The sequence below is a fragment of the Pteronotus mesoamericanus genome, unplaced genomic scaffold (genome assembly GCF_021234165.1).
Source record: "Pteronotus mesoamericanus isolate MK-2021 breed Mesoamerican mustached bat unplaced genomic scaffold, CSHL_Meso_final contig_116, whole genome shotgun sequence".
Classification (NCBI taxonomy): Eukaryota; Metazoa; Chordata; class Mammalia; order Chiroptera; family Mormoopidae; genus Pteronotus; species Pteronotus mesoamericanus.
In genome coordinates this window covers 32,519,801-32,546,276 of record NW_026555027.1, presented here as the reverse complement: position 1 = coordinate 32,546,276, position 26,476 = coordinate 32,519,801, and the positions used below count along the sequence as shown (strand labels likewise).

General features: G+C 39.4%; 1 protein-coding gene across 3 annotated transcripts; it reads left to right on the top strand.

Annotated features, from left to right (window-relative positions):
• The first annotated feature begins 11,703 nt into the window (after nucleotides 1-11,703).
• On the top strand, nucleotides 11,704-24,389 carry LRRC34 (leucine rich repeat containing 34). Of its 3 annotated transcripts, none has more exons than XM_054576944.1 (10): nucleotides 11,710-11,798; nucleotides 12,895-13,013; nucleotides 13,111-13,175; nucleotides 14,131-14,214; nucleotides 17,318-17,446; nucleotides 20,065-20,160; nucleotides 21,445-21,599; nucleotides 22,189-22,344; nucleotides 22,955-23,081; nucleotides 24,185-24,389. In XM_054576944.1, the coding sequence occupies exons 1-10, from the start codon at nucleotides 11,725-11,727 to the stop codon at nucleotides 24,386-24,388; spliced, it is 1,209 nt and encodes a 402-aa protein (XP_054432919.1). In that variant the 5' UTR covers nucleotides 11,710-11,724; the 3' UTR covers nucleotide 24,389. The 3 variants fall into 3 exon arrangements, with proteins under 3 accessions (XP_054432933.1, XP_054432919.1, XP_054432926.1); XM_054576951.1 differs by having other exon boundaries at nucleotides 11,725-11,798; nucleotides 17,321-17,446; XM_054576958.1 differs by lacking the exon at nucleotides 20,065-20,160 and having other exon boundaries at nucleotides 11,704-11,798.
• Nucleotides 24,390-26,476: the final 2,087 nt, after the last annotated feature.

Here is a 26,476-nt window from a genome sequence, read left to right as displayed (position 1 = left end):
AAACTCAATTTCATTAACATGACACTTTCTCTTTGTCTGTCCACTCCCTTCCTTAGTTATTGAGCCCTTAGGACATCGGATTCTGGTCAGCATCACACTGTCTTAAAAGCAAGCCTCAGGCTTGTTGACCACAGAAACAGAGTTTCAGTCAAGTTAAAGATAACATCTTTCCTCAGCTGTGTTTGAGACCCAGGCCCGTGGGTCTGAAAGCAGAATGACTCTAAGGAACACACCTCAGGAAACCAGACAGAACACCACACGACTGACAGGAGGACCAGATGCAGTGATCAACTGCTCCCTACCCTGGCCCCAAGCAATCAGTAGAGCCATGCCCCCATCTCTGTTAGCCACCATCTTTAATGATTTTTCCCCTGTGTAATCCATCCCCTGAAAGCCTCACGGGAGCTTTGAACACTAGCTTGCCTGTGACTCCAGGCTCGGCACCATTTCCTCAAATAACAAACCCTTTCTTGGCTGCAAACTCCTGTTTGCATTTTATTGGGCTTTGATGCAAGCAGGCAAAAGGACCCCTTTAATCCAGTAACACCAGGACACTTATGTGCTCTAGGCTTTATTCAAATTAACCTGTTTAATCCTCACCAGAACCCTAAGAAGGAGGCACCATTATGATTCCCTCCCATTTTAGAGATAAAATCAGTTACTAAAAGGGCTCTTCTCAGAACATAGTAGGGACTGGGAGCAAAAGCAGATAATTTTGCTTAACCTCACATTGGTTTTTAGCATCATTTGTTCACAAGAAGCCTGGTTTTTATTAGAATAATTCTTCTTGGGTGTGAAGTTTCAGGCTTTATTTTTCTTCCTCAGCCATCCAACAGTTATCTGGGGGAAATTCGTGGGGACTAGCCATCCTGATCAGGGTTGACACAATATGTCTGGGCTTGCAGACACATAAAAGAACTTACTCCTCCTAACATTCATCTTGCTCCATGATGAAATCGGGCTAGAATGTCAGAATGTATGTGTATTTATATTATCTTGCCTTAATCAGATATCCCATCTGTGTCTGGAACCAATTTGATGGCCCTCTGAAAGCTATATATATATTGTATATCATTAGTGGACATAATAAAAGGAGTTTGTGGGGAACACTTTGTAAAGTATATGATTGTGTAACTACTATGCTGTACACCTGAAACTAATACAAAATAATATTGGAAATAAATAAATAAGAGGCTGTAAAGCCAGGATTTGCAACAGCTTTGCCCGTAATTCAGCCACAGTAAATAAGAATGGGGAAGACTGATTTTTTTTTTAAGATTTTATTTATTTATTTTTAGAGAGGGGAAGGGAGAGAGAGAGAGAGAACATCAATGTGTGGTTGCCTTTCATGCATCCACTAGTGGGGACCTGGCTGGCAACCCAGGCATGTGCCCTGACTGGGAATCGAACTGGCAACTTTAGTTCACAGGCCGGCACTCGATCCATTGAGCCACACCAACCAGGGCAGGAGGTTGATTCTTTATTGGCTATTTTCCCCCCCTAGAAATTGCTACCTGAAAATGGTCAAGTTCACTCATTACAATCCAATATCACTGTGGTGTTTCTAAGTGGAATAATTTGTTGCATCATCACTTTAAGGAGTGGGATTGGACAACTTAATAATTAGCTCTTTAAAAATATGTCTACTGACTTTTTAGAGAAAAAGGGATAGGGAGACAGAGAGGAACATCAATTTGTTACCTCCCATACATACCCCAACTGGGGAATTGAACCCACAACCTAGGCATGTGCCTTGACTGGGACTCAAACTCCCAAACTTTCGGTGTGTAGGACAATGCTCTAACCAACTGAAGCACACCAACTAGGGCTAATTAACCCTTCTTTATGTAACTTTAATGCCCAAGAAAACCATTAAGGAAAATGAGCCACTCTCTCAAATTTACATCGTGTTGATGTTTTTGTTTCCACATCTAATTACATGCAAACTGGATAGATAAAATTGGGGTCCTGAGGTTAATATCGTGTGTGACTCTCTCTGATTACATTTTTAGTTAAATTTATTTCAAGATTTTGCTTAAAACTTCACCTGGGAGCTCTTTCTCCTCTAATACAGACAAGCTAGAAGTAGCTTTAATTGGCCTAGGACTAGAAAGCCATGTAAAAGTAACAGTACCCTTTAATAAAAATTTCTTGGAAACTATAAAATCCTTTGAAAAAATGTTGTCTCCTTTCAGCTAATACTGATCTGAAATTCCACATAAACTTCAGACATCAGCAGAAAACATTTTATAAGCAAGCCACTTGAATGTGTGCTTCCACCTGCACTGTTGCCAAATTATTGATCTGAAATAGCTTCTCAGGGCTTATTTCCTTTAAATAGACTCAAAAGTTACATCTTATCTGTTTTAAAAAATGTTTCACCCTCAGTTCCTTACCCCATCATCAAACTATGGATCTAGTAACTCATTGACAAAACTTTTTTTCCCTCTTTTTTATTCTATTTTTATTGGTTTTTCAAAATGTTACTTGTATAGTGAGCAGGAGAGACTTCTGGATACTATTTCACTATTAATCACTGACATACTTTCTCATATCATCAGAAAATTAGAATGTAAACTTTTAATGGAACTCACCCTGTATCCATGGGACAAAATAATGTTTAAAGTAACAAAGCACTCATTTTTCCATCTGCATATTCAGTACCTAAACATTCATGCATGAACAACATTAGAAGTCAGCACTTCAGATACTTGTCAAAATATCATCCAGGAATTTATTCTGTTCCAGCCCTTGCTAGCACCTCAGTTAAGCCACATGATAGTTGTGAAAACTAGCTAATGGATATGTTAAATATTTCCCCAGATCCATATTTTCAGGAAACAGCTTACCTAGAAACTATTATCATAATTAAACACTATGCTATTGGCTTTCCAAATAGAGTTACAATAAAAGAAACAATAATTTGAAAAGTATTTCTGGATCTTCTACATAACTATATATAGTCAAAGACATGTCTATTAAGTTGCTTATATAAAGATATACCTAGTAAACTGTCCTAATATAGCGTGACAGAGAAATGTAAATATTGCCTTTTATTGAAGCAAGGGGACTATATACTCTCATATTTTCTTTGGTTCTGGCTTCTAGAAAGCTCAGATCCAAGTTAGACCTTTACCCTATATTCTTGACACACAAGCACCCAATGAATCCTCTTAAGTTGCCTTGAAGCCAGCTCAGCAACATCTCTCTCCCCAACCTTCCCTGCCCTTCAGTGATTCTCAAGGGGATTGTTCTCCCCAGGACGTCCCCCCTCCATCTGGAAATTATTAGGGATAATAAGAAATGTACTGATGGAAATGAGTTGTGCATGTGGTCAGTACCTTTTTGATCATCTGTTTAATACGTATTTTGACATTGCAGGGTGTATTTTTGTGTAAATACTGTTTCTGTTTTGCTAAGGTAGCTAAGGAGACTAGTTCTGTTTGTCTGGTTAAAGCAGCTCGTTTCGGTCTATTCTGTTCTGACCCTGTTTGTTAGTCACTCTCTAAAACAAAAGTGTGATTCTGCACTTCTTGCTCCCTTTGAAGACGATCCCTCTCTACCCCTGGAGCAGCAGTTAATTAATGCTCAACTTCTTTTACTTTCCTATCTTATTAACTCAAAACACTTTAAGGGAGGCGTTGGGAAGGGCAGATGCTGGACCATACCTGCACTCACACGTTAGTATTTCAAGCCACCTCTCAGTATCTCTGGTAGTACATAGAGTAAAGGAACACATAGTGGTCTGTTTTCTATCATCATCATATTTAACCTGAAGAAATGATATTTCAAGTGATATTTAAAAGTCCGTGGATGACATAGGGTTTTAAGAGACCCCCAACTTGCCCAGCACAACAATTTCTTAGCAGCGGAGTGCTGGTCTGGACTTGCCTCGTGGGCTAGCATGAGGGAGAGAGAATTCAGACATTTTGTTTTTCACCCTTGAACTGTGTCCATAAACAGCCTGGTTTTCCTTAGAGGGTTTCTGTCTGGCTCCAGAGTCCTCTACAGGGCCCTGGACTACCTCCTCTTGGGTCCATAGCAACCCCAAAGAGAAGGCCTCTCTTTCCCTCCTAATCCTTTTCCCTCCCATGGCCAAGTACCAAATCCTGATCATGTTACCCTGTAACTATCGCTGGGTTTTATCCCTTTCTCGTTCCTGCAAGTCCGATCTTAACCCAGGCCTTATTTCTCCTACTGCAGCTGCTTCAGACTCATCTATCTGAAGTCCCGTCAAATCCATTCTCCAGCAGTTGTTCCAGATCTGAGGGCTTCCAGCGCCCTGATCCATAACAGCTGTGCACAGGGCTGCACGTGGCTCTGACCCTGCCTATCCTCCCACTCCCTGTACTCATCTGGGCGACCTCAAGTAGCTGCAGGTCCCCAGCACGTCTCAAGCACGCACCAAGCAGTTCCGCCCCCTAGCAGATTCACTCCACCAATCAGGATGTTACCTTCGCCAAGAAGCCCTCCCTGATGCTCCCCAACCCGCTACAAGACTGATCTACGTGTCCCTTTATGCTCCCTTTGCCCCGCGTCCTGTCCTATCCGTCTGGCCTCCGCAGGTATGCGCACACTTTAGGGAGGGGACTGTGTCATAATCATCTTTGTAGCCCCGGCCCAACTCGACAGCAGTGCCCCCTAAACCTGGAAAATGCCTCTTTGAAAACTTGCCGGGAGCCTATCACCGGTGTGTCTTTAACCCCTGGGGTTAGGGAGGGTGATCTGGACGAAGACGTGGTGACCAAGGAGCCTCCACAGCATGAGCCGTCACTGCGTGCCTAGTCAGGTCTCAGGGATAAAGTGCCTAATGGCAAGGGATCCCAGCCAGCTGGATGCCCTGCGCTGCTCGGGGTCGGCTCCTACGGTGGGTCTGAGCACCCCTCCTCCAACCCTTTGCACGCACAACTCGCCGGGCCAGGGCGCACGCGCGCGGTCGTCAGGGCAACACCGCCGCTGCATCCCGCGGGGTCAGAGGAGAATGAAGCACAGTGGGAAGGAGGCCACCGGGGCCAGGACCCCGCTCCCCGCTCCGGCCCTCACTCCGAGCCCTTCTCCGGTCAGGGCCCAGGCAGGCGTTACGGGTAAGAAATAGGGTACCCTTCATCTCCCCAAACGCCTAAGGAGAGGGGAGCCCGAGCTCGGGGTCGCACCAGCCCACGACTGCGAGCAGGCTCTACGGCCCGAGGCTGCGAGGTGGGAAGGTGTCCCGGGAACCCCGACTGTGGCGGGAACTTGGGGCACCCCCAAACGCGGACGGGAGGGGAGCCCCAAGCCCCCAAGGAGGGTCTGGCCTTCTCGCGATAGGTTGTCTTAATGGAAGGTGTGTCTGTCGGTCTGTTGCTTTGCTCTTAACGGACGTCGGGCGGGGTGACTGGGTGCTCTCCTCGGGCCCCTTTCAGTGGACTCTCCAAAGAGCAGGGCCCAGGTGGATAAGAGGCCCTTGAGACCGTTCTGACGTTGCACCTGTATGCCACCTACAGTTTGAATATTTATGCGTCCATGAATTATCTCTAGCTAAGTAAGCACGCCCCCTTCCCCCTCGGAGTTTACCTTTTGGATGTTTGTTTTCAAACATGTGCTTGTTCGTTTGGGACTGTGCTAAAAGCCTTACGTGAGAAGGGCATTACTATGCTCTGACTTTAGCAAAAAAGAAAATTTAAGCTCGGAGAATTTAAATAACTTGTTCAAACTAGGTAGGCACCCAAGTCTGACTGCTCTTCACCCTTGGATTTCCCCGTACTTGGCTGTTCCAGAAGAGAAGGGCCGGAACCACCTCCAAAACGAGCTCTTTCTCTCGAAATATTAATATGTGCTGCTAGGTGAAAATTGTTTGAAATTCAGTGCTTAAGCGTGGGTGAAAAGTGAAATTTAGGTTAGATTCTTGACATTTTCCTGCGTAGCTGCTGATTCTTAGTTTTTGATTTACAACTTGAGGACTGATTTATTATTTTTCTTATACAGTATAGGAAATACGTTATTGGTGCTATAAAATCCTGACACACACACTACATAGGGGAATTTTAAATGAAAAGGAGTAGCAGAAATATATAACAGGGATGTTTAAATACTTTAAATCCATGGCCTGTTAATTAAATAAATATGCTTGTAATTTAAGATTCCTTCATTCACAAAAAAATACGTTGTAGTTCTGACACATTTCTTGAAGACCGGGGAGTGGTGCAGCCCGCGCACCCCAGGCACCCACCCTCCCATCCTCAGGGCCGTCCTCCCCAGAGCTCAGTACCACGGAAGGCAGTAGCTGGCAGGGAGGGAGGAAGCCCCGTGGGAGCCGAGCTCCAACAACTGAAGCTGTTTGAGATCTCGTTGCTTTGTTTCATGTCCAGGACATGGAGTGACATTTTCTAGATTGCATGTGAACCATGGTCACATACGTCTGGGCAACGGAGCATTTTTATCTCCCACTCCATGCACGAGGACTCAGCTGAAGAGTCTGTGTACCCGAGTGTTTTAAATGTCCGGAGAAGTGTTGTAGGTTAGGGTCTGTTTAGCCTTCTCTAATTCAGCACTTTCCACACTTATTTGACCATAAAACCCATTGTAATTAGAACATCTTTGATCATCTTGTAGAAGACTAGTATTCTGCAGAACATAGTTTAGGGAATATTTTGCTAAAATGTTATTTAAATAGATGAAAATTTCCTAAAATAAGTGAAGGATTTCTTATATACATTCATCCATAAGACAGAAATTATGCTGACATTAAGAATTTTCAGGGAATATCTAATAACTAGGGAAAACTCACAATGTTATCTGAAAACGAAAGGCTATAGAACTATACTTAAATGTTCCAATTTTGTTTAACAGTACGTATAAAAGAAAACAATAGAAAGGCAATGGCCCCAGACATCAATTGTGGTGGTTCTTTGGCAATGAGATTGCTGATGAATGTTTATTTCTTTTCTAGTAATTTTTTATGTCTTAGTGACAGTTAACATATTATATTAGTTTTCGATGCACAACCAAGTGATCAGTTATTTATATAATTTAGGAAGTGATCACCCGATATTTCCAGTCCCCACCTGACACCACACATAGTTATTACAATATTAGCAACTATATTCCCTATGCTGTACTTAACATCGTAACAACTATTTTGTAACCACGGTTTGTGATTCTTAATCCCTTCACCTTTTTCACCCAGCTCCCTTCCCACCTTCCCCCTGCCCCCTGGTCACTATCAAAATGTTCTCTGTATCTATAAGACTGTTTCTGCTTTTTTTTTTTTTTTTAATTTTATTGTTGTTCAAGCACAGTTGTCTCCATTCCCCCCCCCCGCCCCCGACAGCTCCCCCCTGCCCCACCCATCCCCACCTCCCTCCCATGTTTCTGTTTTGCTTGTTAATTTATTTAGTTATTTAGATCTCTCATATAGGTGCAGTCATATGGTAATTGCCCTTCTCTGACTTAATTTTACTCAGCACAATACCCTTTTGGTTCATTCATGTTGTAGCAAATGGCAAGATTTCATTCTTTTTTATGGCTGAGTAATATCTCATTGTATATATGTAATTTTCTTCTTTCTCCCTCTATTGATGGGCATTTAGTTTGCTTCCATATTTTGGCTACTATAAATAAAGCTGCAATGAACATACAAATGCATGTGTCTTTTTGAATTAATGTTTTGGGTTTCTTTATATAAACACTCAGGAGTGGAATTTCTGAGTCTTTCTATGTCCTTTGTTACATAGCCTTTGATTAAAGTCTATTTGTCTGGTATAAGTATTGCTACCACAGCTTATTTTTTTATTTTAATTTTCATAAAATATCTTTTTCCATCCCTTTACTTCCATTCTGTCTGTGTGTTTTTTGATTTGAAGTGAATCTCTTGTAGATGGCACACATATGGGTCTTGTTTTCTTATCCATTCAGGCACCTTGTATCTTTTGATTAGAACATTGAATCCCTTTGTATTTAAAGTAATTGTTGATAGATATGTATTTATTGCCATTTTATTATTCATATTTTTTTCTATCTTTTTCCCCTTCTTCTTAAAGAGGACCATTTAACATTTATTGTATTACTGGTTTGGTGGTGATGAACTCCTTTAGCTTTTTATTTTCTGGGGAGCTCTTTATCTATCCTTTTGTTTTAAATGATAACTTTGCTGGGTAGAGTAATATTTGTTGTAGTTCCTTGCTTTTCATCACTTAGAATATTTCTTGCCAATCCCTTCTGGCCTGCAAAGTTTCTGTTGAGAGATCAATGGACAGTCTTTTTGGAGCTCCCTTGTAGGTAACTAACTGCTTTTCTCTTGCTTCTTTTTAAAATTCTTTCCTTGTCTTTACCTTTGGCATTGTAATGATGATGTGTCTTGAGGATGGCCTCTTTGGGTTCATTTTGTTTGGGACTTTCTGTGCTTCCTGGACTTGTATGTCTATTTCCTTAGCCAAGTTAGGGTAGTTTTCAGTCATTTTTTCAAATAGGTTTTCAATTCCTTGCTTTCTCTTCTCCTTCTGGTATCCCCATGATGTGAATATTTCTATGCCTGATGTTGTCCCAGAGGCCTCTTAACCTATCCACATTTTTTTTTTTTGGATTCTTGCTTCTTTTTGCTGTTCTGATTGGGTGTTTTCTACTACCTGACCTTCAAAGTTGCTGATTCAGTCCTCCATTTCATGTAATCTACTGTCGATTCCTACTAGTAGATTCTTCATGTCAGTCATTGTATTCTTCATTTCTGACTGGTCCTCTTTTATGTTGTCTATCTACATTTTTAATGTTTCCTATCTCTTTGTTGAAGTTCTGTTTGAGCTGATCTATTCTTCCTTAAATTCATTGAGCATCCTCATAACCAATATTTTGAACTCCATATCTAGTAGATTGCTTATCTCCATTTTGTTTAGTTCTTTTTCTGAAGTTTTGTCCTGTTCTTTCATTTGGGATATGTTTCTTTGTTGTCTCATTTTGGCTGCCTGCCTCTGTTTGGCTCCGTATATTAGGTAGAGCTGCTATGTCTCCTTGTCTTGGCAGAGCGACCTTATGTAATAGGTGTGCTCTGGGGCCCCGTGGGGCAGCCTCCCCAGTCATCTGAGAAGGGTGCTTCAGATATGCCCCTACCCCATGTGGGCTGTGTGCACCCTCCTGTTGTAGTTGAGTTTGATTGCAGTTGCCATGTCAGTAGGAAAGATTGACCCCCTAGGCTGATTGGCTTCTTTGGGGACTTGCTGTGACTACAGCAGAGGAGCTGCTGTGTAGGGACCAGTCCCGTGGAGCAGGACTCACTTCAGTGGGGCTCTGGTGTCTGCCGAGTCCACCTTCAGAGCATGTGGCTTGAAGAGTGGTTGGGTGGTTCTCTGGCATGGTCTGAACCTGTCCTGGGTGCTCTGGCTCTGGGGCTTCCCTGGAGGTGCAGGCCGAGGTCAGCTGCTCCCCGTTCCTTGTCCACGTGAGATAAAGTGATATGCAGATGGTTGCCACTTGTGCTGGGCTTGGAGGTGCCTGGGAAAGTCTAAGCTGCAGACTGAGCCTGGCTACCCCTAGTGCAGGGCTTGAGTCTGCTTAGCAAGAGGTAGGTGGCAGGCCAAGGCCAGATGCTGCTTGTTTGGGGTTTGCGGATCTTTCAGAGATTTTAGGTTAGTCCAAAGTGTGGGCCAAAACAGGCCATTTGTATGGAAAGAAATCCCACTTGAAGTGGGTTGGTTGGGCCTGCAAATTAGGTGGGGCAGGGTCTCTGGGTAAGGCGATAGGTGTTAACCAGGTTGATAGAGATTCAGCTATGGCATCCTGAGCCTTCAAGGGGAGTCCTCAGCAAGGAACAGTGCTTCTGTCAGGGAGAAAGCTGCCCCTCCAGCCCTCGCCCTGATGCCAGACAATTCAATTCTTCCACATGCACCCTGGTGCCCTTAGACCTGCCACCCCAGAGTGAGTCAGTCTGTCAGCAAGTCCGTGCATGGGCCCATTAAGAGGAACACCTGGAACTCCAACAACTCAGCTGCAATCTTTGCTGGTTTCCACAGACAGAAGTCATAGAGACTTCTCATTCTGGCACTGGAAACCTGGGCTGGTGATCCTGGTGTGGGGCTGGGGCCCCTTGTTCCTCACGGAGTACCCCTGAGATATCCCTCTCGATTGTTAACCATCACATGTAGGCATGGGACCTGCCAGTTTGTGTCTCTGCCCCTCCTTCCAGCCTTCACGTGACTTCTTCTGTATATCCTTAGTTACAGGACTCCTGTTCAGCTAGATTTCAGGTGGTTCTCAATGATGTTTGTTGTGTAGGTTAGTTGTAATTTGATTTGGTTGTGGCAGAAGGCGAATGCTGAGTTTATGTACACCACCACCTTGATCAGAACTCTGTTCCTTTTTGATGCTGAAATTTCTAAGTGTGTGTTATTAATTTACTTTTATTTATTTTTTAAAGATTTTATTTATTTATTTTTAGACAGAGGAGAAGGGAGGAAGAGAGGGAAACATCAATGTGTGGTTGTTTCTCGCGTGCCCCCTACTGGGAACCTGGCCTGCAACCCAGGCATGTGCCCTGACTGGGAATGGAACCAGTGACCCTTTGGTTTGCAGGCCGGTGCTCAATCCACTGAGCCACACCAGCTAGGGCTATTAATTTATTTTTAAAGCCTATTTTTAAAAAATTAAGAAAAGCTTATTTGCTTTCATTTTTAATATAAATGTTTCTTATCTTAAATCTTGTTTTGCATATTTGTTTAGCAAACTCTTTAATTTACATAGGGCAGAATCCACTCATCAAAGGGCATCATTGAGATGTTAGACTTAGAGAAGCTGGTTCCTAAAAAACACATCCTCCTTAAGCAGTGAGATCTCTGAGCACAGACTTTTAAAAGAGATTTCACATGAAAGGTAGGACAGAAAACAAAGGCAGTGATAGGTAGCTTTCCCCCGAGAAGGCCTGGACCTTGAAAACAAAGGCTTTTAAAGTAAAATCCAAAACACGAAGGAGATCTCAACTACTGCTTTGTTTCTGTCTTCTTCATTAAGGACTGAACAGGGGCACGGGGGAAATCACCTTTAGAAAGAGGGACTGGACGGCAGGGTAGGTGAAGAGCTTCTTTCTGTGCATCTGACCTCAATGTAGTGTTCAGAAGAACCGATAGAGCTATATCCAAAGGTGCCATCAATTTGCGTGGTATGAGGGTATCCAAGAAACCTAAGGGACTTGGTGATTGATTGTTCAGATCCCTTTTGAATTTGAGTTCTCTGATAAAACTATTTTTATTTGAAGCCATCATAGGAAACCTAGAGTTACCTTAACCCAATATGGCAGAGTGGAAAGCAGCTTTGGAGTCTGTTTGATTCTGTATTCTGCCCTAGTAATTGCATGAGTTTGGATAAAATATTTAATTTCTCTGACATCACTTTCCTCAGCTACCAGAGCTACCAGCCTTGGTACCTGCAGAGGTTGGTTCTCCTTTTGTGTCACTGCCAAGTTAGTGTCTGCCCACCCTCAGTGGCTGTTTCTATGGCCCTAGTTCTCCAGACAGCACTTTTATTCTCTCCCATTCCTGACCTCTGTTTCTTTCCTCTTTGTCTGTTCTTAATTCTGTCTCCTTTTCTCTCCACTGGACTCTATACACACGCATTCATATCTCTGAAAGAAGTGTAATTTTTGGGGAGAGGGGGAGGCTCCTGGAATTATTTATATATGATGGGGAGTAATAATAATGCATTTATTTTTCAAAAGCTCCAGAGGCTTTTGACAGTCTCCGGGAACATTATAATCATCTATGTATGGAAAAGTCCCAGAAAATTAATCCTTTTATATTGCATATACTCCAAGGAGTGGATAAAGAAATTGAAAGGAGGTAAGGAAAGCAAATACTTGATTGTATGAATAATATTCCCTGATACTCATCTGTGAAAATCCTGTAATACTGAGTGAATTCAAAGCCATTTATTTGCACATGCTTGGTAAAATGGACATACCTTTTGATTGAGAGAAGTAGTTGACTGGCACTGTTAGTAGGTTTCGGAGGCAGTGAGCGTAGTATTCTGCGAACAGCACCAGACCAGCAGTCTCCAAATCTGGGCTCCGGGTTTGTCCTTAACTCCTGTGAGCTCGGTTTGTTTATACAAATCATTGACATCTTCAATGTTATTATATATCCAGTGAGGATACTTTTGTGTGTGAGAGAGAAATGACTGGGTTGGCCAAAAAGTCCGTTTAGTTTTTTCTGTAAAATAAAAGACACATTTTTTCATTTTTACCAATAACTTTTTTGATTTGCATATTTTGAGTATGTCAGCGATCTCCTGCTATTGGCTTCTAATGGGCAGAGGCCAGGGGTGCTGCTAAGCGTCTTCCAATGTATAAGACAGCCCCACGGCAAAGAATTATTTGGCCAAAATGTCAATAATACCAAGAAACTTTGCGACCACTTTTGACACATTTGATCAGTCACAGCACCTTCTCCATACACTGCACAAATCATTTTTTGCTTTTCAGTTGCATTTTTACCTTTCTTGAGATAATAAAGCATAATATGCCAGAAATGTTGTGTATTCCCTTCCATCTTCAATATGAAAATGGCTACCCCCAAATTCACCAACTTTGATAAGTTTTTTTAAATGCACGTTGATATGACAGCTGTCACAATACAACCTAACAAAATTGTTTTGAATGAAGTTAAAGACAACTAAACACTACTAGAGCACTACTAGATTTGTATGGAAAAAACTAAATGGACTTTTTAGTCAACACAGTAGGTAATATATATAGTATATATTAAAGTGCTTAGCAAAGTCTGTGTAAAATTTAGTAGTTTTAAGTTACTTGCTATAAGTTTATATTGAGGTACACATATTTGGTTCTGATAAATGCTGTCCATGTTGTTACTATTTACAGATGAAGAAAAAAATTCTTTTATTTATTTACTAAGTTTCTTATTTGTATTTTAACAGGTTGGAAGGAATCACATTAAAAATTGCTGGTAACAATCACTCAGTACCAGTGGAAAGAGTAACAAGTGAAGATTTTTGGATTCTTACCAGAATTTTAGAGAAGAATCCTTATATTAATGGTATGTCTCCTTAAGAATCATTACTCGTGCTATTATTTTCCTGATTTCAAGTATCCATTATTGGGAATGTCAGTTTATATTCATCTTTGTCTTTCAGGCTTGGATGTTAGATATAACCTCATAAATGATGCTGGCGCACACTATGCTGCAAAACTGCTCCAGGTATTATTTTACTACAAAATGCTTTATGTCTTTTTTTTTCCTTCGAGAGGCCAATTAAGAACCAGTCCTTTCTTTGGAATGTGCAGAGTTAGAACATGCTAAGCTGGCTAAATTAACTATTTATTGCAGATTCGCTTTGGAGACACTCAAACTTACATGCTGCCTTACGGTTGCCTTTTATCTAAGAAAGACAGTGTGGTCCACTAATTAGAGAAAGAGTACTTTTAAAAAAAGGCCTTGTTTCAACCTCAGAAGATCAGCAAATATGTGTTTGTCTCTATTTTCAATTAAAATAAAATGTCTAAAGCAGCATATATCATTTTTTTTAATTCTTCCCTTACATTGGCTTTTTAATTTTGTAACTACTTATCCCAACCTCATCTTCTAAAAGTGCTTTTAATGAGCTTAACATGGCATACAATCTAAGGACGGAATGAAGATTAAAAGATGAAGAAATGTTATTCTCAGAAATCACAAATGCCGCAAAATCATCAAAATATTCTTCTGTTTGCAGTGAAACCACTAAGTGTAATGGCACACACACAAACACTAGTTTTGCAAAATGTCAAGTCCTGGCTATGGTATATTTACCACATTTGAAATATATTGAAAAATGCATTTGTGCATTTGGCCTCAGCAGAGCTGGTCACTAGAGCTCCTGAGTCATCTTTTACCAACTTGTACACTACAGTGGGACACATAGAGCATGTCCATACTTTGAATCATTGGTTGAAATGGAGGATATTCTCTCTCATTTGTATTGCAATTATATTTATGTTTAAATGAGAATAGTGATTTTTCCCCTTAATTGTAGTTTCTTTTGCTACACTTTCAGATTTTTTGGTTTATAAAGATTGTCTTTGGAGGCAAACACTTTTACTTAAATAAAGCAGCTCATATATTATTGATTTCTAATAATACATGTATAATAGTGTCTCTTCTTTCCTTATTATAGAAAAAGTATGATCTCATTTACTTAAACCTTATGTTTAATGACATTGGGCCCAAAGGTGGAGAACTGATTGCTAAAGCACTACATGTAAGTATTTACCTCAAACTAACATTGTATTTGGGAATTTTACCTTCTGATGTCTTGGAAACAACAAAATTAAATGTTAATGTAGAGTTATATTATTTTAATATTGTGGGGATGTATATTTTTTATTACACTTCAATTTACTAAAGTGTGAACATAATATGAGCACTTTTGAACTCACTTAAAAGTAAGTAACTCAGCCCTGGCTGGAGTGGCTCAGTGGACTGAGTGCCAGCCTGTAAACCAAAAGGTTGCTGGTTCTATTCCCAGTCACGGCACATGCCTGGGTTGCAGGCCAGGTCCCCAGGTAGGGGGGTGCTCGAGAGGCAACCACACATTGATGTTTCTCTCCCTCTCTTTCTCCCTCTCCCCCCCCAAAAAATAAATAAAAAGTAGCTTAAAATATAATTCACATACATAAAACTTACCCTTTTAAAGTGTTCAGTTCTGTGGGGGGTTTTTTCAGTACAGTCACAGGGTTGTGCCCCCGGCACCACCGTCCCCACTGTCAGAACAGGGGCATCCCAAGGAGAAGCCCTGTGCCCGTTAGCCGGCCCTCTCCGGGCGCCCTCCCCTGCTCACCAGCCACCCGTCTGCTGCCCATCTATAGGCTGCCTGTTCTGGACACTTTATAGAAATGGAGTTGTACAGCATGTGGCCTTTTGTGGTCGGTTTAATGTTTTCAAGGTTCATTGTTTTTATTGCCAAATAATATTCCATTGTAGGGGTACATCACGTTTTGTTCATCCATCTATTGATGGACATTTGGGTTTCCATTTTTTGTCTCTGATGAGTAATGTTACCATGAATATTTGCACATGTTTTGTGTGCACATACATTTTTATTTTTCTTGGGTATATACCTAGGAGTGGAATTGCCGGATCGCTTGGTAACTGTGTTTCATATTTTGAGGAACTGCCAAACTGTTTTCCAAAGTGGCTGTCCCTTTTTACAGTTTCACCAGCAGTATATGAATGTTTGAATTTCTCCACATCCTCACCAGCATTTGTTATTGTCTTTTGGATGTTAGCCATCCTAGTGAGTATGAAGGGGTTTTGTGATTGTTTTGATTTACATTTCTCTATAAGTAGCGATGTTGAGAATCTTTATATGTACTACATGTGATTTTAGCCATTTGTATATCTTCAGAGAAATGTTTAAATTCTTTGCCCATTTTAAAATTGGATTATTTGTCCTCTTGAGTTGTAAGAGTTCTTTATGTATTCTGGATACAAGTCCCTTATCAAATATTTTGCAAATATTTTCTCATTCTGTAGTTTGCCTTTTTACTTCCTTAATGATGTCCTTGGAAGCACAAAATTTTTAAATTTTGATGAAGTTAAGTTTATCTATTTTTTTCTTGTGTTGTTTTTACTTCTGGTGTTATATCTTAGAAGACTTTGCCTTACTCAGTAACAAAGATTTATACTTATTTCCTTCTAACAATTTTATGTCTTCTTTTTTAAATTTAGTTCTTTGATCCATTTTGAGTTGATTTTTGTTTGTGACCTGAGCTAGAAGTTTAACGTCATTCTTTTGCCTGTGGATATATACAGTTGTTCCAGTGCAATTTGTTAAGACCATTTTTCCCCCATTGGATTTTTTTGACACCCTTGTTGAAAATCAGTTGATTATAAATGTGAGGGTTTATTTCTATACTCTCTATTTTGTTCTTTTGATCTATATGCCTATTCTTGTGCCAATCCCACATTATCATGACTACTGTAGTATTGTAGTAAGTTTTGAAGTTAACAAGTGTGTTAACTTGTTCCTTTTTTTAAGACCATGTTGGCTCTTCTGGGTCACTTGCATTTCCTTATGAATTTCGAGGTCAGTTTATCAGTTTCAGCAAGAGGAGCAGCAGGGATTTTGAGAAAAATTGCTTTAAAACTTTAGATCAATTTGGGGATTATTGCCATCTTAACAATATTAAGTTTTCTGATCATGAATATGGGATGTTTCCATTTTTTTAAGTCTTCTTTAATTTTTTTCAGTGACGCATTATAATTTCCAATGTGCAAGTCTTGCCCTTCTTTTGTTGAATTTATTCATAATATTTTATTCTTTCTGGTGCTATTGTAAATGGAATCTTCTAAAGTTCATTTTGGACTGCTCATTGCTAGTGTTTAGGAATACAGTTTGATATGTCGATCTTGTGTCTTGCATCTTGCTGAGCTCATTTATTCTAACAGATTTGTGTGCGTGTGTGTGTGTGTGTGTGTACATGGATTCCTTAGGATTTTCTACTTATAAGATCTGTCATATGCAAGCAGAGATAATTTTACTTGCTTCTTTTCCAATTCAGATGCTTTTGTTGTTATTGTTATTTCTTGTCCTTGCCTAATGGCCCTGTCTAGAACCTTCAGTACAGTGTTAAATAGTGTTAGTGAGTGGACAGCCTTGCTTTCTTCCTGCCCTAAGGGGAGTTTGAATTAGTCTTAAAGATAACTATTTGTACTTACATGTCATGATATTTACATTTATTCATTAGGACAATGAAATGTCTGTAATATTCTTTGTGAAAGATTTATCCAAAAAGTGAAATACAAGAAGGAATTAAACTTTGCCAATGTCTGAGAACTATATCTTTAAAAGTGATTGCTTAATGGGCACAGGGTCTCTTGGGAGTGATGAAAATGTTTTGAAACTGGCTAGAGACGAAGGCTGCACAATACTGTGAATACACAAAAAACCAGTGAATTGTTCACTTTTAGATGGTTAATTTTGTGTTACATGACTTTCACCCCAATAAAAAAAATGGTATAAGTTTCTTAGAAGACAAATTTCCAGATTTTCCAGTGAAAGGAGAGGTTATTAAAAATCTGTTTCACTTATAGTTTATTGTTTGGCATCTGTTTCCTGGCTATTCTTTCTGCTGAGCTATTAAACGAGATTTTTATCTATTATGAAAAATTGAATGTTACCGTTAAGAAATATATCCTATTCTAGCTCCATGAAAAATTAATGAGTCAAAAAGGAAAAAGGACTCAGGCATGTGTAGTGATTGCGAGGGCAATGGTATAAGGGCCTCAGTGGTAATGAAAAAAAAAATACGATTAAAAAACCCCCAACAACTTGACCAAGGTTTGATTGTTTTCCTTTTCAGAAGAATACAACTCTGAAATACCTAAGAATGACTGGAAACAAGGTTGAAGATAAAGGTGGAATGTTTTTTGCTGCAATGTTACAAATTAATTCATCCTTAGAGAAGTTAGATCTGGGTGACTGTGATCTGGTGAGTAACTTGGTTACGTGAAAATCACACAGGTAATGGGTCATTTTCCCGGGAAACTGGCACAGAGACCAGCTAAATGGCACTATTATGAATGATTAGCCAGAGGGGAGGGGGAAGGGGAGGAGGGTGGAAAGAAGAGGAAGGGACTAGACAAAAAGCATGTATGAATGACCCACGGACATGGACAACAGTGTGGGGATTGACTGTGGGAGTCGGGGGTGGGATGGGTCGCGGGGGGCAAAAGGGGAAAATTGGGACAACTGTAATCAAATAACAATGAAAATGATTTAAAAAATTAGGATGGTTTTGAAGTTAAAATTGGTTTAGCATTCAGTTTCTTAAGTATGTATGAAAAAAATAAACCATTTTCTCAAAAACTACTGGAAACTCTGATCTATCTATAAAACTGTAAATGTAATGATATTATAATTACATTTTTGAAAAGAAAAAAATAAATGATTAGGCTTGCCCCTAATGTCTAATATCAGAAAAAAACTTCTTTTTCTTCTCCTCCTTCTTTTCCTTATTCTTCTCTTCCTCCTTCTTCTTAATAATAGTGTTTACTTAATAAAATTATTGTAGTAAATAACATTATAGAAGAATTCCCAGTATAATAAAAACCTTGCTAAGCTTCCATCTGTAGCTCTTCTCAACCTGTATGGAATTTTAAAAGAAAAAGGCCATGTTCAGTTTAATTAAACAAATACTACTTTATTAGTGTAATATAAATTTTTTACTTTTGAAAACACTTGGAATTGAGTAGTCATATTGTAGCATAAAAACCCAAAAGGATGATGCCAAAAGCCACGCTGGGCCTTCAACTGGCCTGATAATGAGAAGCCTGTGGTGTTTTTTTGGTTTTTGTTTTGTTTTGTTTTGTTTTTTGCATGTCTTGAAATTCCAGGCTTTATCTTCTCAACATGCTTTCAAACCAGACCTTGAGGCCTGTACACAGACTAATGACATCACGGGGGCACAAATACAGGAAGATGGTCCGGAGGCTCTTTGGGATGATAGGCTCTGGGGGTTCAAACAGTAGTAGACGCAGCCAGTATGGCTCCGGGAAAGCAGTAACTCAGTACAGATCCTCTGCACATTCCAGTCACGGCCCTAGATCCCAAGGATACAAGAGTGCATCGGATATGACCTCTGCCCTTATAAAGTCTATATTTAATTGGGAAAGTATCAATAAACAGAAAAATGCTATGAAGATGGTCAAATAAGTACTCTTTATAATGGGGAGGAGGTAATTCACATAATAGGATCGTCGCCTAAGGCCTGAGGAAGTAATATTTAGGAGTCCGCAAGGATGAGAAAAACCCCCCTTGGAGAGGGTCCGTGGCAGAACATTCCAGACAAAAAGTCCAACGCGCAGACTCTGATATTGCTTCTCCAAGTGTGGCAGAGGTACTATTACTGATGCAGATTGAGGTAATTTTAATACACAGGTACACAGTTTGCAGATGCTTTCTGTTTACTTCAAGGGATTATGGTTTTCCATTCATGGTAGTGATACAGGGTTTTAAAATAAAGTGAAAAAGTGAGTTGTTTTCATGGAGAAGTATTAGATGAATAGTAAAACTGATGTTCGGATACGGCAAAAAAATCACGTGGGAGGTACATGAACGACGAAATATCAAGGCTGGCAGGTTTTAAGAACTGAAAAGGCAGTGGCTGGACCAGAGGTGGAACAGCGCCGCCCGGGGAAGGCGGAGAGGTTCGCAGCGGCCGCTTCAGCCCAGGGTGTGTGGGCGGTGGGAGCGGGCCGGCCAGAGGAGGGGACTCTGTTAGGGACGCAAATCGTGCAAAGGCCTTAAGTGGAGGGGTGGTGTGATCTGATTGGTGCTTTCAAAAGGTCATTCCAGTTTCTCTGTGGGGAATGAGGGTGGCACGAGGAAACCCAGTGCCCACTTAGGAAGTGAGTGCAGCAGCGCCCGTGGGAGATGAGGGCGGGGGCGGGGGGCGGCCACCGAGGCGGGCTGCTCTGAGGCCTCTTTAGCGGCAGAGTCTGTGAGGCCCACGGACTGGATGACCGCTGTCACGGAGGGCGGCAGGACCGGGGAGTGAGAGGCGGTGCAGGGTTTACGGCATGCCCCCCCGGGTGTGTGCGGTGGCCGCGACACTGAGTTGGGGCACGGGTCGGCCCCCCGGTAAGGCAGGGAGGCCCGTGGAGTGGGGCAGACGCCTTCAGTAACCCTTCCCCGCCACACACGCACACTTCAGGTATGAGAGTGAATGCAAGAGAATGCGGGCACGAGGCTGTGTTCTCAGGGGCACGGAGCCCTGGCTGCGGTCCGCGCGTGCGCGCGTCTCTGAGGTCGGCGCCGTGTAGAAAGAACCCCGAGGGCTCAGGAGCAGACCTGGAGGCAAACACCCGAGGAAATGGGTACCGAAACCTCCCTGCGTGTTGGCGACAGGTGTCAGGGCGGCGAGGGAAGAGCGCAGCAGTCTATTTCTGAATTGGGTCAACCGAGAATTCAAGGAGCAGGAAGCGCTTAAAGGTTGTAAAACCACAATTTTGATTTACCAGATTCCAGATTATTCATCTTGAAATGGTTATTTATAGGGAAATTAATTTATATACTGTCAGTTTCCTTAATGAATTTACCTGTTTGTAGGAAATGCAAAGTGTGATAGCATTCGCTACAGTTCTGACTCAAAACCAAACAATTAAAGGAATAAACCTAAACCGACCTATACTATATGGTGAACAGGTATGTATTCAAAATGGTAGTAGTTGATAGTACCACGTGTGAATAAAACAAAAGTACTGCTTACTAAGTTATGTCGAGGTTCACAAATGCATTGTATTTTTAGAACTGTATACTGTTTACAAAAAAAGTTTAAAGGAAAATTATTAATTCTGGATAAGATTTTAAAACTAAATATGTTTCAGAGGTTACTTATTTAAGCAGTAACATGCCATTTTTTTTCCTCTCATAAACAAATTCTCAATGAGTAAACTGTGAGAGGCAAAGTAGTTACAATAAAAGAATAAAAGATTAAAAATACTAAAGATTGTATTGTAAGCCAGGTGTGAACTGTTTTATTATGTTGAAATCATGAGTGATAATGGCAAAATCTGTGTGCACCGCAGTCTGGGAGGCCTGGACGGGGTTCTTTCGACAAGCCGCACACTGGAGACAGAAGGATGGATAAAAATGTGGTTCCTACTTCCAGAGCTTCCCCTTGCTCCTTAGCATTCTCGTAGGTGCCCTTCCTCTCTTACCAGTTGTAAAAAGCTAGGGAATTAGAACTCATTGTATTGTTGATCTAAACAAAAACAGATTATCTACTAGAAGAAAAGGTTCAAAGTACTTAATGCAGTCTTTAAATTGCTTACTTCACTGTTCCCCATTAGTATGACTCATTGAGAATGAACCGTATTTTTAAAGTATTTTTCATGTTCGTAAGTGTTTTGCATTCTTTGCCTCCATAGATCTCTGTCTGAATTATCTCTGCACTTTTCTCTATCAACATTTTGGGAATTTTACATGTTAATTGCTTCATGTCCATAAATCTAATCAGTTCAACAAGACATCCAGAATCCTCAAGTAAAAGCATCCTTCTTTAAAGACCAGCAAAATACCTGGCTCAAAGTAAGCATTCAGTGAATTGCTTCATTTGTGATTCATTCACTTAATAAATATTTGAATGCAACCCTAAACTGACATAGTGCTGAGTGCTAGAGATAAGAAGTCAAACAAAGCACAGAGCCTTTGGTCTTCAAGGAGCTTCAAGGAGTCACTGCGTTTTACAAGTTCCTGCTCCCTGTTTCTAAGACAATAAAGATATCGTTTGTGACAAAATGGTAAAGATTATCATTTATGGTGAAAATGGCTTTTTTTAAAAAAGCCAGGCCAAACAAAATGTAAATTACACACTGTCTCAAGTAATATCTTTTTAAAAAGCTAATTTAAATAACTTAGCATATGTTCAGAATAAACATGCACTACTTCAAAACTGTACCTTAGAAAAACAATTTTATCTATTTTTAGGAAGAGTCCACAGTTCACCTAGGCCACATGTTAAAAGAAAATCACTGCCTTGTTGAATTATACATGAGTAAGCATGATGTAAGAAACTATGGTTTAAAACAGCTGTGTGATGCACTGTATCTGAACAAAAGCCTGCGCTACCTTGATGTCAGCTGGTAGGTGATAATTTATACAATAAGTAATTCAGAAGTCAAGTTGTGGCAATAATCTATGTAAATATTCATAGTATATAGGATATTTTATTCCAAACATTAGAGAATACAACTACTGTTGTCAACTTTTTCTCCTAAGCTTTAGAATTTAATTTATAATGATATTAATCACCTAATAATTCCAGCAATTTAATTATGTAAACTGTAATAGAAGCAACATTTTTTGGCAAATTTTCATTAGCTTTTTTTTGAAATTGAGTGATTAAATCTTCGCTAAACTAGGAAGTATACTGTTTATCACTATATTTTTTTAAAAGATTTTATTTTTAGTGGGGGGAGTGAGGGAGAAAAAGGGAGAGAACCATCGATGTGAGAAACATTGATCAGTTGCCTCTCATGCATGCCCCAACCTGGGGCCAAACCTGCAACCCAGGCATGTGCCCTGGGTGGGAATTGAACTGGTGACCTTTCATTTTGCAGGACAACTGAGTCATGCCAGTCAGGGCACTCTATAATAGTCTTTAAGCATGTTATCTCTATGAACAAAATGCTTTATATTTTTAAATATAATTACATATTTTTCCCTTTCCAGCAATAAAATAACTCGTGACGGAATTGTGTTTTTGGCTGCTGTACTGAAAAGCAATACTACCCTGGAAGTAATAGATCTTTCTTTTAACAGAATAGAAAATGCAGGAGCAAAGAAACTCAGTGAAACACTTGCTTCACACAACAGGAGTCTTAAAGCGTTAGTATGGTTTTATATTTAATCAAAATAACAGAAAAACTTAAATGTAACTTCAAACCACTTAACTCAAGCTTTATGATGACATATGTAAACTTGTTTTCTAAACTGATATAACATTAAGTGTATAGTAAACATTTCAATTTCTTCTATTTTTCAAAAATACTTTAAAAATTAAGATTGATTTTAGTTGATTGCTTAAAATTAGTGAGAAAATTCTTACTGCTTATATTTATCCTGAATTCTAACAGAAGAATCATAATCATTCATATTGATCATCTAAAAATAAAACACGAATCAAAGAAAATATTACTTGGGTGACTTTATCTTGAAAAATATATCTGTAATCCATCCCCAAACATTTACTGAATAATATAAAAACAATTTCCAAAATGTAGGTAGCCCTACTAGGTACATGAAGCATACAATTAGAAAACTATGTTTCTTGGATATTAGGAATTACATGGCCAATATTTTGACTATGTTAAACATATTTAAGAATAATGCTAAGACTTTACACAATAACCTGTTTGTAAGAAATGTTGCTAACGTATGCATTCTCTTTTTATGGAAATACTGATTTCCAAGGTTAGTACTTTCTGTTTTTCCATAGATTGTCAGTAGTCAGCAACAGCATAGAGGGAGAAGGACTTGTTGCACTTTCACAGTCAATGAAAACAAATCCCACGCTCTCTAATATCTACATTTGGGGAAACAAATTTGATGAGGCTACATGTATGGTAAGTTTGCTCTTGACTGAAGGTATTTCCTGGGGTCTTCTCTATAACATCAGACATTATAATTATTCACATTGTTAAAAAGTGCATTAGGAATGATTACAAAGTAGAGTGAGACACTAGTTCAGGTAAATTTTAACATTAAGTCCTAAAAATTAGCTACTGGAAATTTTGGGGTTGAAATAGCAAAAGATCAAACTGCATATAAATGTAAAGGTCACATACTGGAAGCTGAGTTTAGAATAATGAAAAGCTAAAGCAGAAAACTAGACTTTTAAAATCTTTTACTGTGTAAATTTTTGCCTTTCTCTATAATTGCAACCTTATTGACAAACCAGTTTAATGTATTTGTATGACACCCTTACACATATACCAATGATCCATGAGACATACAAGGTGCTTTCTTCAATGAAGAAATAATTAGCCCTGCCTGGTGTGGCTCAGTGGGCCAGCCTGCAAACCAAAGGGTTGTGGGTCTGATTCCTGGTGGGCACATGCCTGGGTTGTGGGCCAGGTCCCCAGCAGGGGGTGTGTGAGAGGCAACCACACACCGATGCTTCTCTCCTTTCTCCCGCCCATCCCCTCTCTAAAAATAAAAATTAAAAAATGAGTAAATTAAAAAAAAATAATTAGGCAGCCAGCAAGGTCAGCATCTAATACTATGGGGATTCTCTTAACCTCAATCTGTAGATTACCTTCAGCGGGTTTTTGAACTCCACATAGTGGTATGACAAAATCTGTGCTTGTTTCCTCTTCTGAGAAATGGTTTCCTCCCTATCATCAGATCTACAATAGCCACCTCCCACCCACCTCATTAAGAACCTCTGTGGGACTTGAAATTTGACTATGGGACCTTTGGTCCACAAAATTGGTAACTGTTAACTCTGGTAGTCATTTTTTAAAAGTGCCTAGTGTATTAGAAATGTTATAAAATTTTCATTTCATTGAATGAAATTAAATGAATAAAAACCACAGTACCAGAAAGATATTAAAATTCAGCAGTTATTCAGAATATTATAAATTGCAAATTAGCATGACTAATTTGTTTAAGCATTGTAGAGTGAATAAACGTAATGATATAGTTTTTCTTTTCTTAAAAATCTTAGGCATATTCAGACTTAATTCAAACGGGCCGTCTAAAGCCAGACGATACGGATGTGGAGCCCTATGTGGTAGACGGACATGTGTATCTTGCAGAAGTCTCCAATGGCCTTAAAAAGCACTATTACTGGACACCAACTTACGGAGAAGCTTGCAACCTCTCATCTAATGCAGGTTTTAGTCTTGTACCAGTATGTAAACAGCTGTGAAAAACAGCTCTTAAATAATGTTCACACATTTGTCTTATTATGTTCACAGATTAATATTTTGCCTATTAAATTTCTTTCATATATTAGAACTTACTTTTGTCAAATAATATATTAAACTTTGTACAACTATCCATTATGAAAAACTGAATAGTGTAATTTTTAACAGAAATTTGACAAAATAGAGACTAAAATTTTAACCCTGGAGAAAGAATCAAGAACAAAACTATTTTTATAAAGAAAAATATAACCAAGCATAAAATACTATTGAAGGAAAGTCATTACAGGTATGCTGAAAGTTGTTATGAAATGGCAAAAACGGTTTCAGGCAGCAGATACTTAGGGAATTTCAAAGGGCTTGGGGGTTGAAGTATAAGTCTTATTTTGGTATTACAGATGGGTGTTGATACAATCTCACAGATACAGGCAAATATATATAAATGTAAACATTTACAAATACATATAAGTATCTTTTCAAACAAGTTAGCGCTGCCAGTGAGCTTTTCACAATAGTTATTTTGGAGGATATATCATTTTAAGATTTAATGGGAAATGATGACTGTTGCCTGTGACCAGTATTATTTTCAAATTAAGATTTCTATGAAGAGGCAACTGACACTATGATCCTTTGATTAGAGACCTATATTCACAAATTTATTAATTCATACATATGAAGCGGCTGCTTAATCTGATTACTGCTCAAGCCAGATAAAGTATTAATAAAAAAGTATGTGAAGTTTTTAGAAGGTACTTTAAATTGAGGTTCTGCCATCTAAAAGTAAATAATTATCTCTAAATGTAGAGAAAGGAGGTGGAATAAAGGTGGTGGTCAAATTTATAGTTATCCAAGTACTGATGTTCACTTGAAAGTATTGTGAATTCAAATCATAGCCGTAGTCTAAAAATTTAACATAAAAAAGAAAAACCCAAACATATCTGCCACTGCCCATTCCTTCAGCAGATGAAACAATTTAGGTAAATATCCCCTACTCACTACATTATTTTTAAAGTTTACCAGGTCTTTCTATTCAGCACCTTTCCATGCGCATGCTCCCCGGGAAGGGGGTGGCCACCGCGGGGGGTGGTGCTGGTGCTGGTGGTTATAAAATGGGAAGAACATTTGAATAAACTGTACCAGGCATTATTTTCATTTAATGTTATAGAGTCACTGAGCCAGAAAAGACCTAAATGCTTTAACAAATTCATTCTCATGCTTGCAGAGATAATTTGAATCATCCAGGAGAGATGGTTGCCATTGGGTTGTCTCTGTTGAAAAATATTCTTAAAACATCTGGAACTGGTTGAAAGTTATACACTCTGTAGTTCATGTTGGTAACAAAACGTGCAAAATGGGTTTCAAGGGTTTTAAGATAAATATTGCTTAAAGAAAATTACCATACCTGGTAATGGAATTTTAGATATGACCTTCCATTGATGCAAAAAACAAAAAACCCCACATTGAATATTTGCTGTCAACAAATGTTTACAATGGAATAAAGCTGTATAGACCACAGAATGTATCCTGACACTTATACTGATTTTACTTGTTAATGATTTTGTTATTGTTTTATCAAACCTTACGTGGCAATGTTCTCTACATGTTTCAAATCTTTTCTTTCCATTTTAAGATCTTGCCTTTGCAGATAGGAAGACTAGTTGGATTTTTACAAAGTTCTTTTACATTATTACATGCTGAATATATCTAGAACTAAATATCTGTATCTAAGAAGCTCTATGTCCTGGAAAGTCAAAGTGTCTCTGTAATAATTAAAAATGCAATAGGAAGAGAAATTTTTAAAATCAAATTTGAAAAACTGCAGAATTCAATGGATCCAATAACACCATGCTACAGGAAAAAATAAAAGCCTTTTAAACTACTACTTCTCCTAGTAATTAAAGATCGAATAAACTCAAGCTTGAATGGCAATTAATATGACAAACTTTTTTTAAAAGATTTTTAGAGGGGAAGGGAAGGTGAAAAAGAGGGAGAGTAAAAATCCATGTGTGGTTGCTTCTTGTGTACCCCTCCCTGGGGACCTAGCCTGCAACCCAGATGTGCCCTGAGTGGGAATCAAACCAGTGTGACCCTTT

What these genes read in the sequence shown, in the direction of transcription:
- LRRC34 (XM_054576944.1), top strand. Translation starts at nt 11,725, where the DNA reads ATGGAAAAGTCCCAGAAAATTAATCCTTTTATATTGCATATACTCCAA. An exon ending in GAAGAATCCTTATATTAATG is followed by an intron (nt 13,014 to 13,110) that starts GTATGTCTCCTT and finishes TTTGTCTTTCAG; the next exon opens with GCTTGGATGTTAGATATAAC. An exon ending in TGATTGCTAAAGCACTACAT is followed by an intron (nt 14,215 to 17,317) that starts GTAAGTATTTAC and finishes TTTCCTTTTCAG; the next exon opens with AAGAATACAACTCTGAAATA.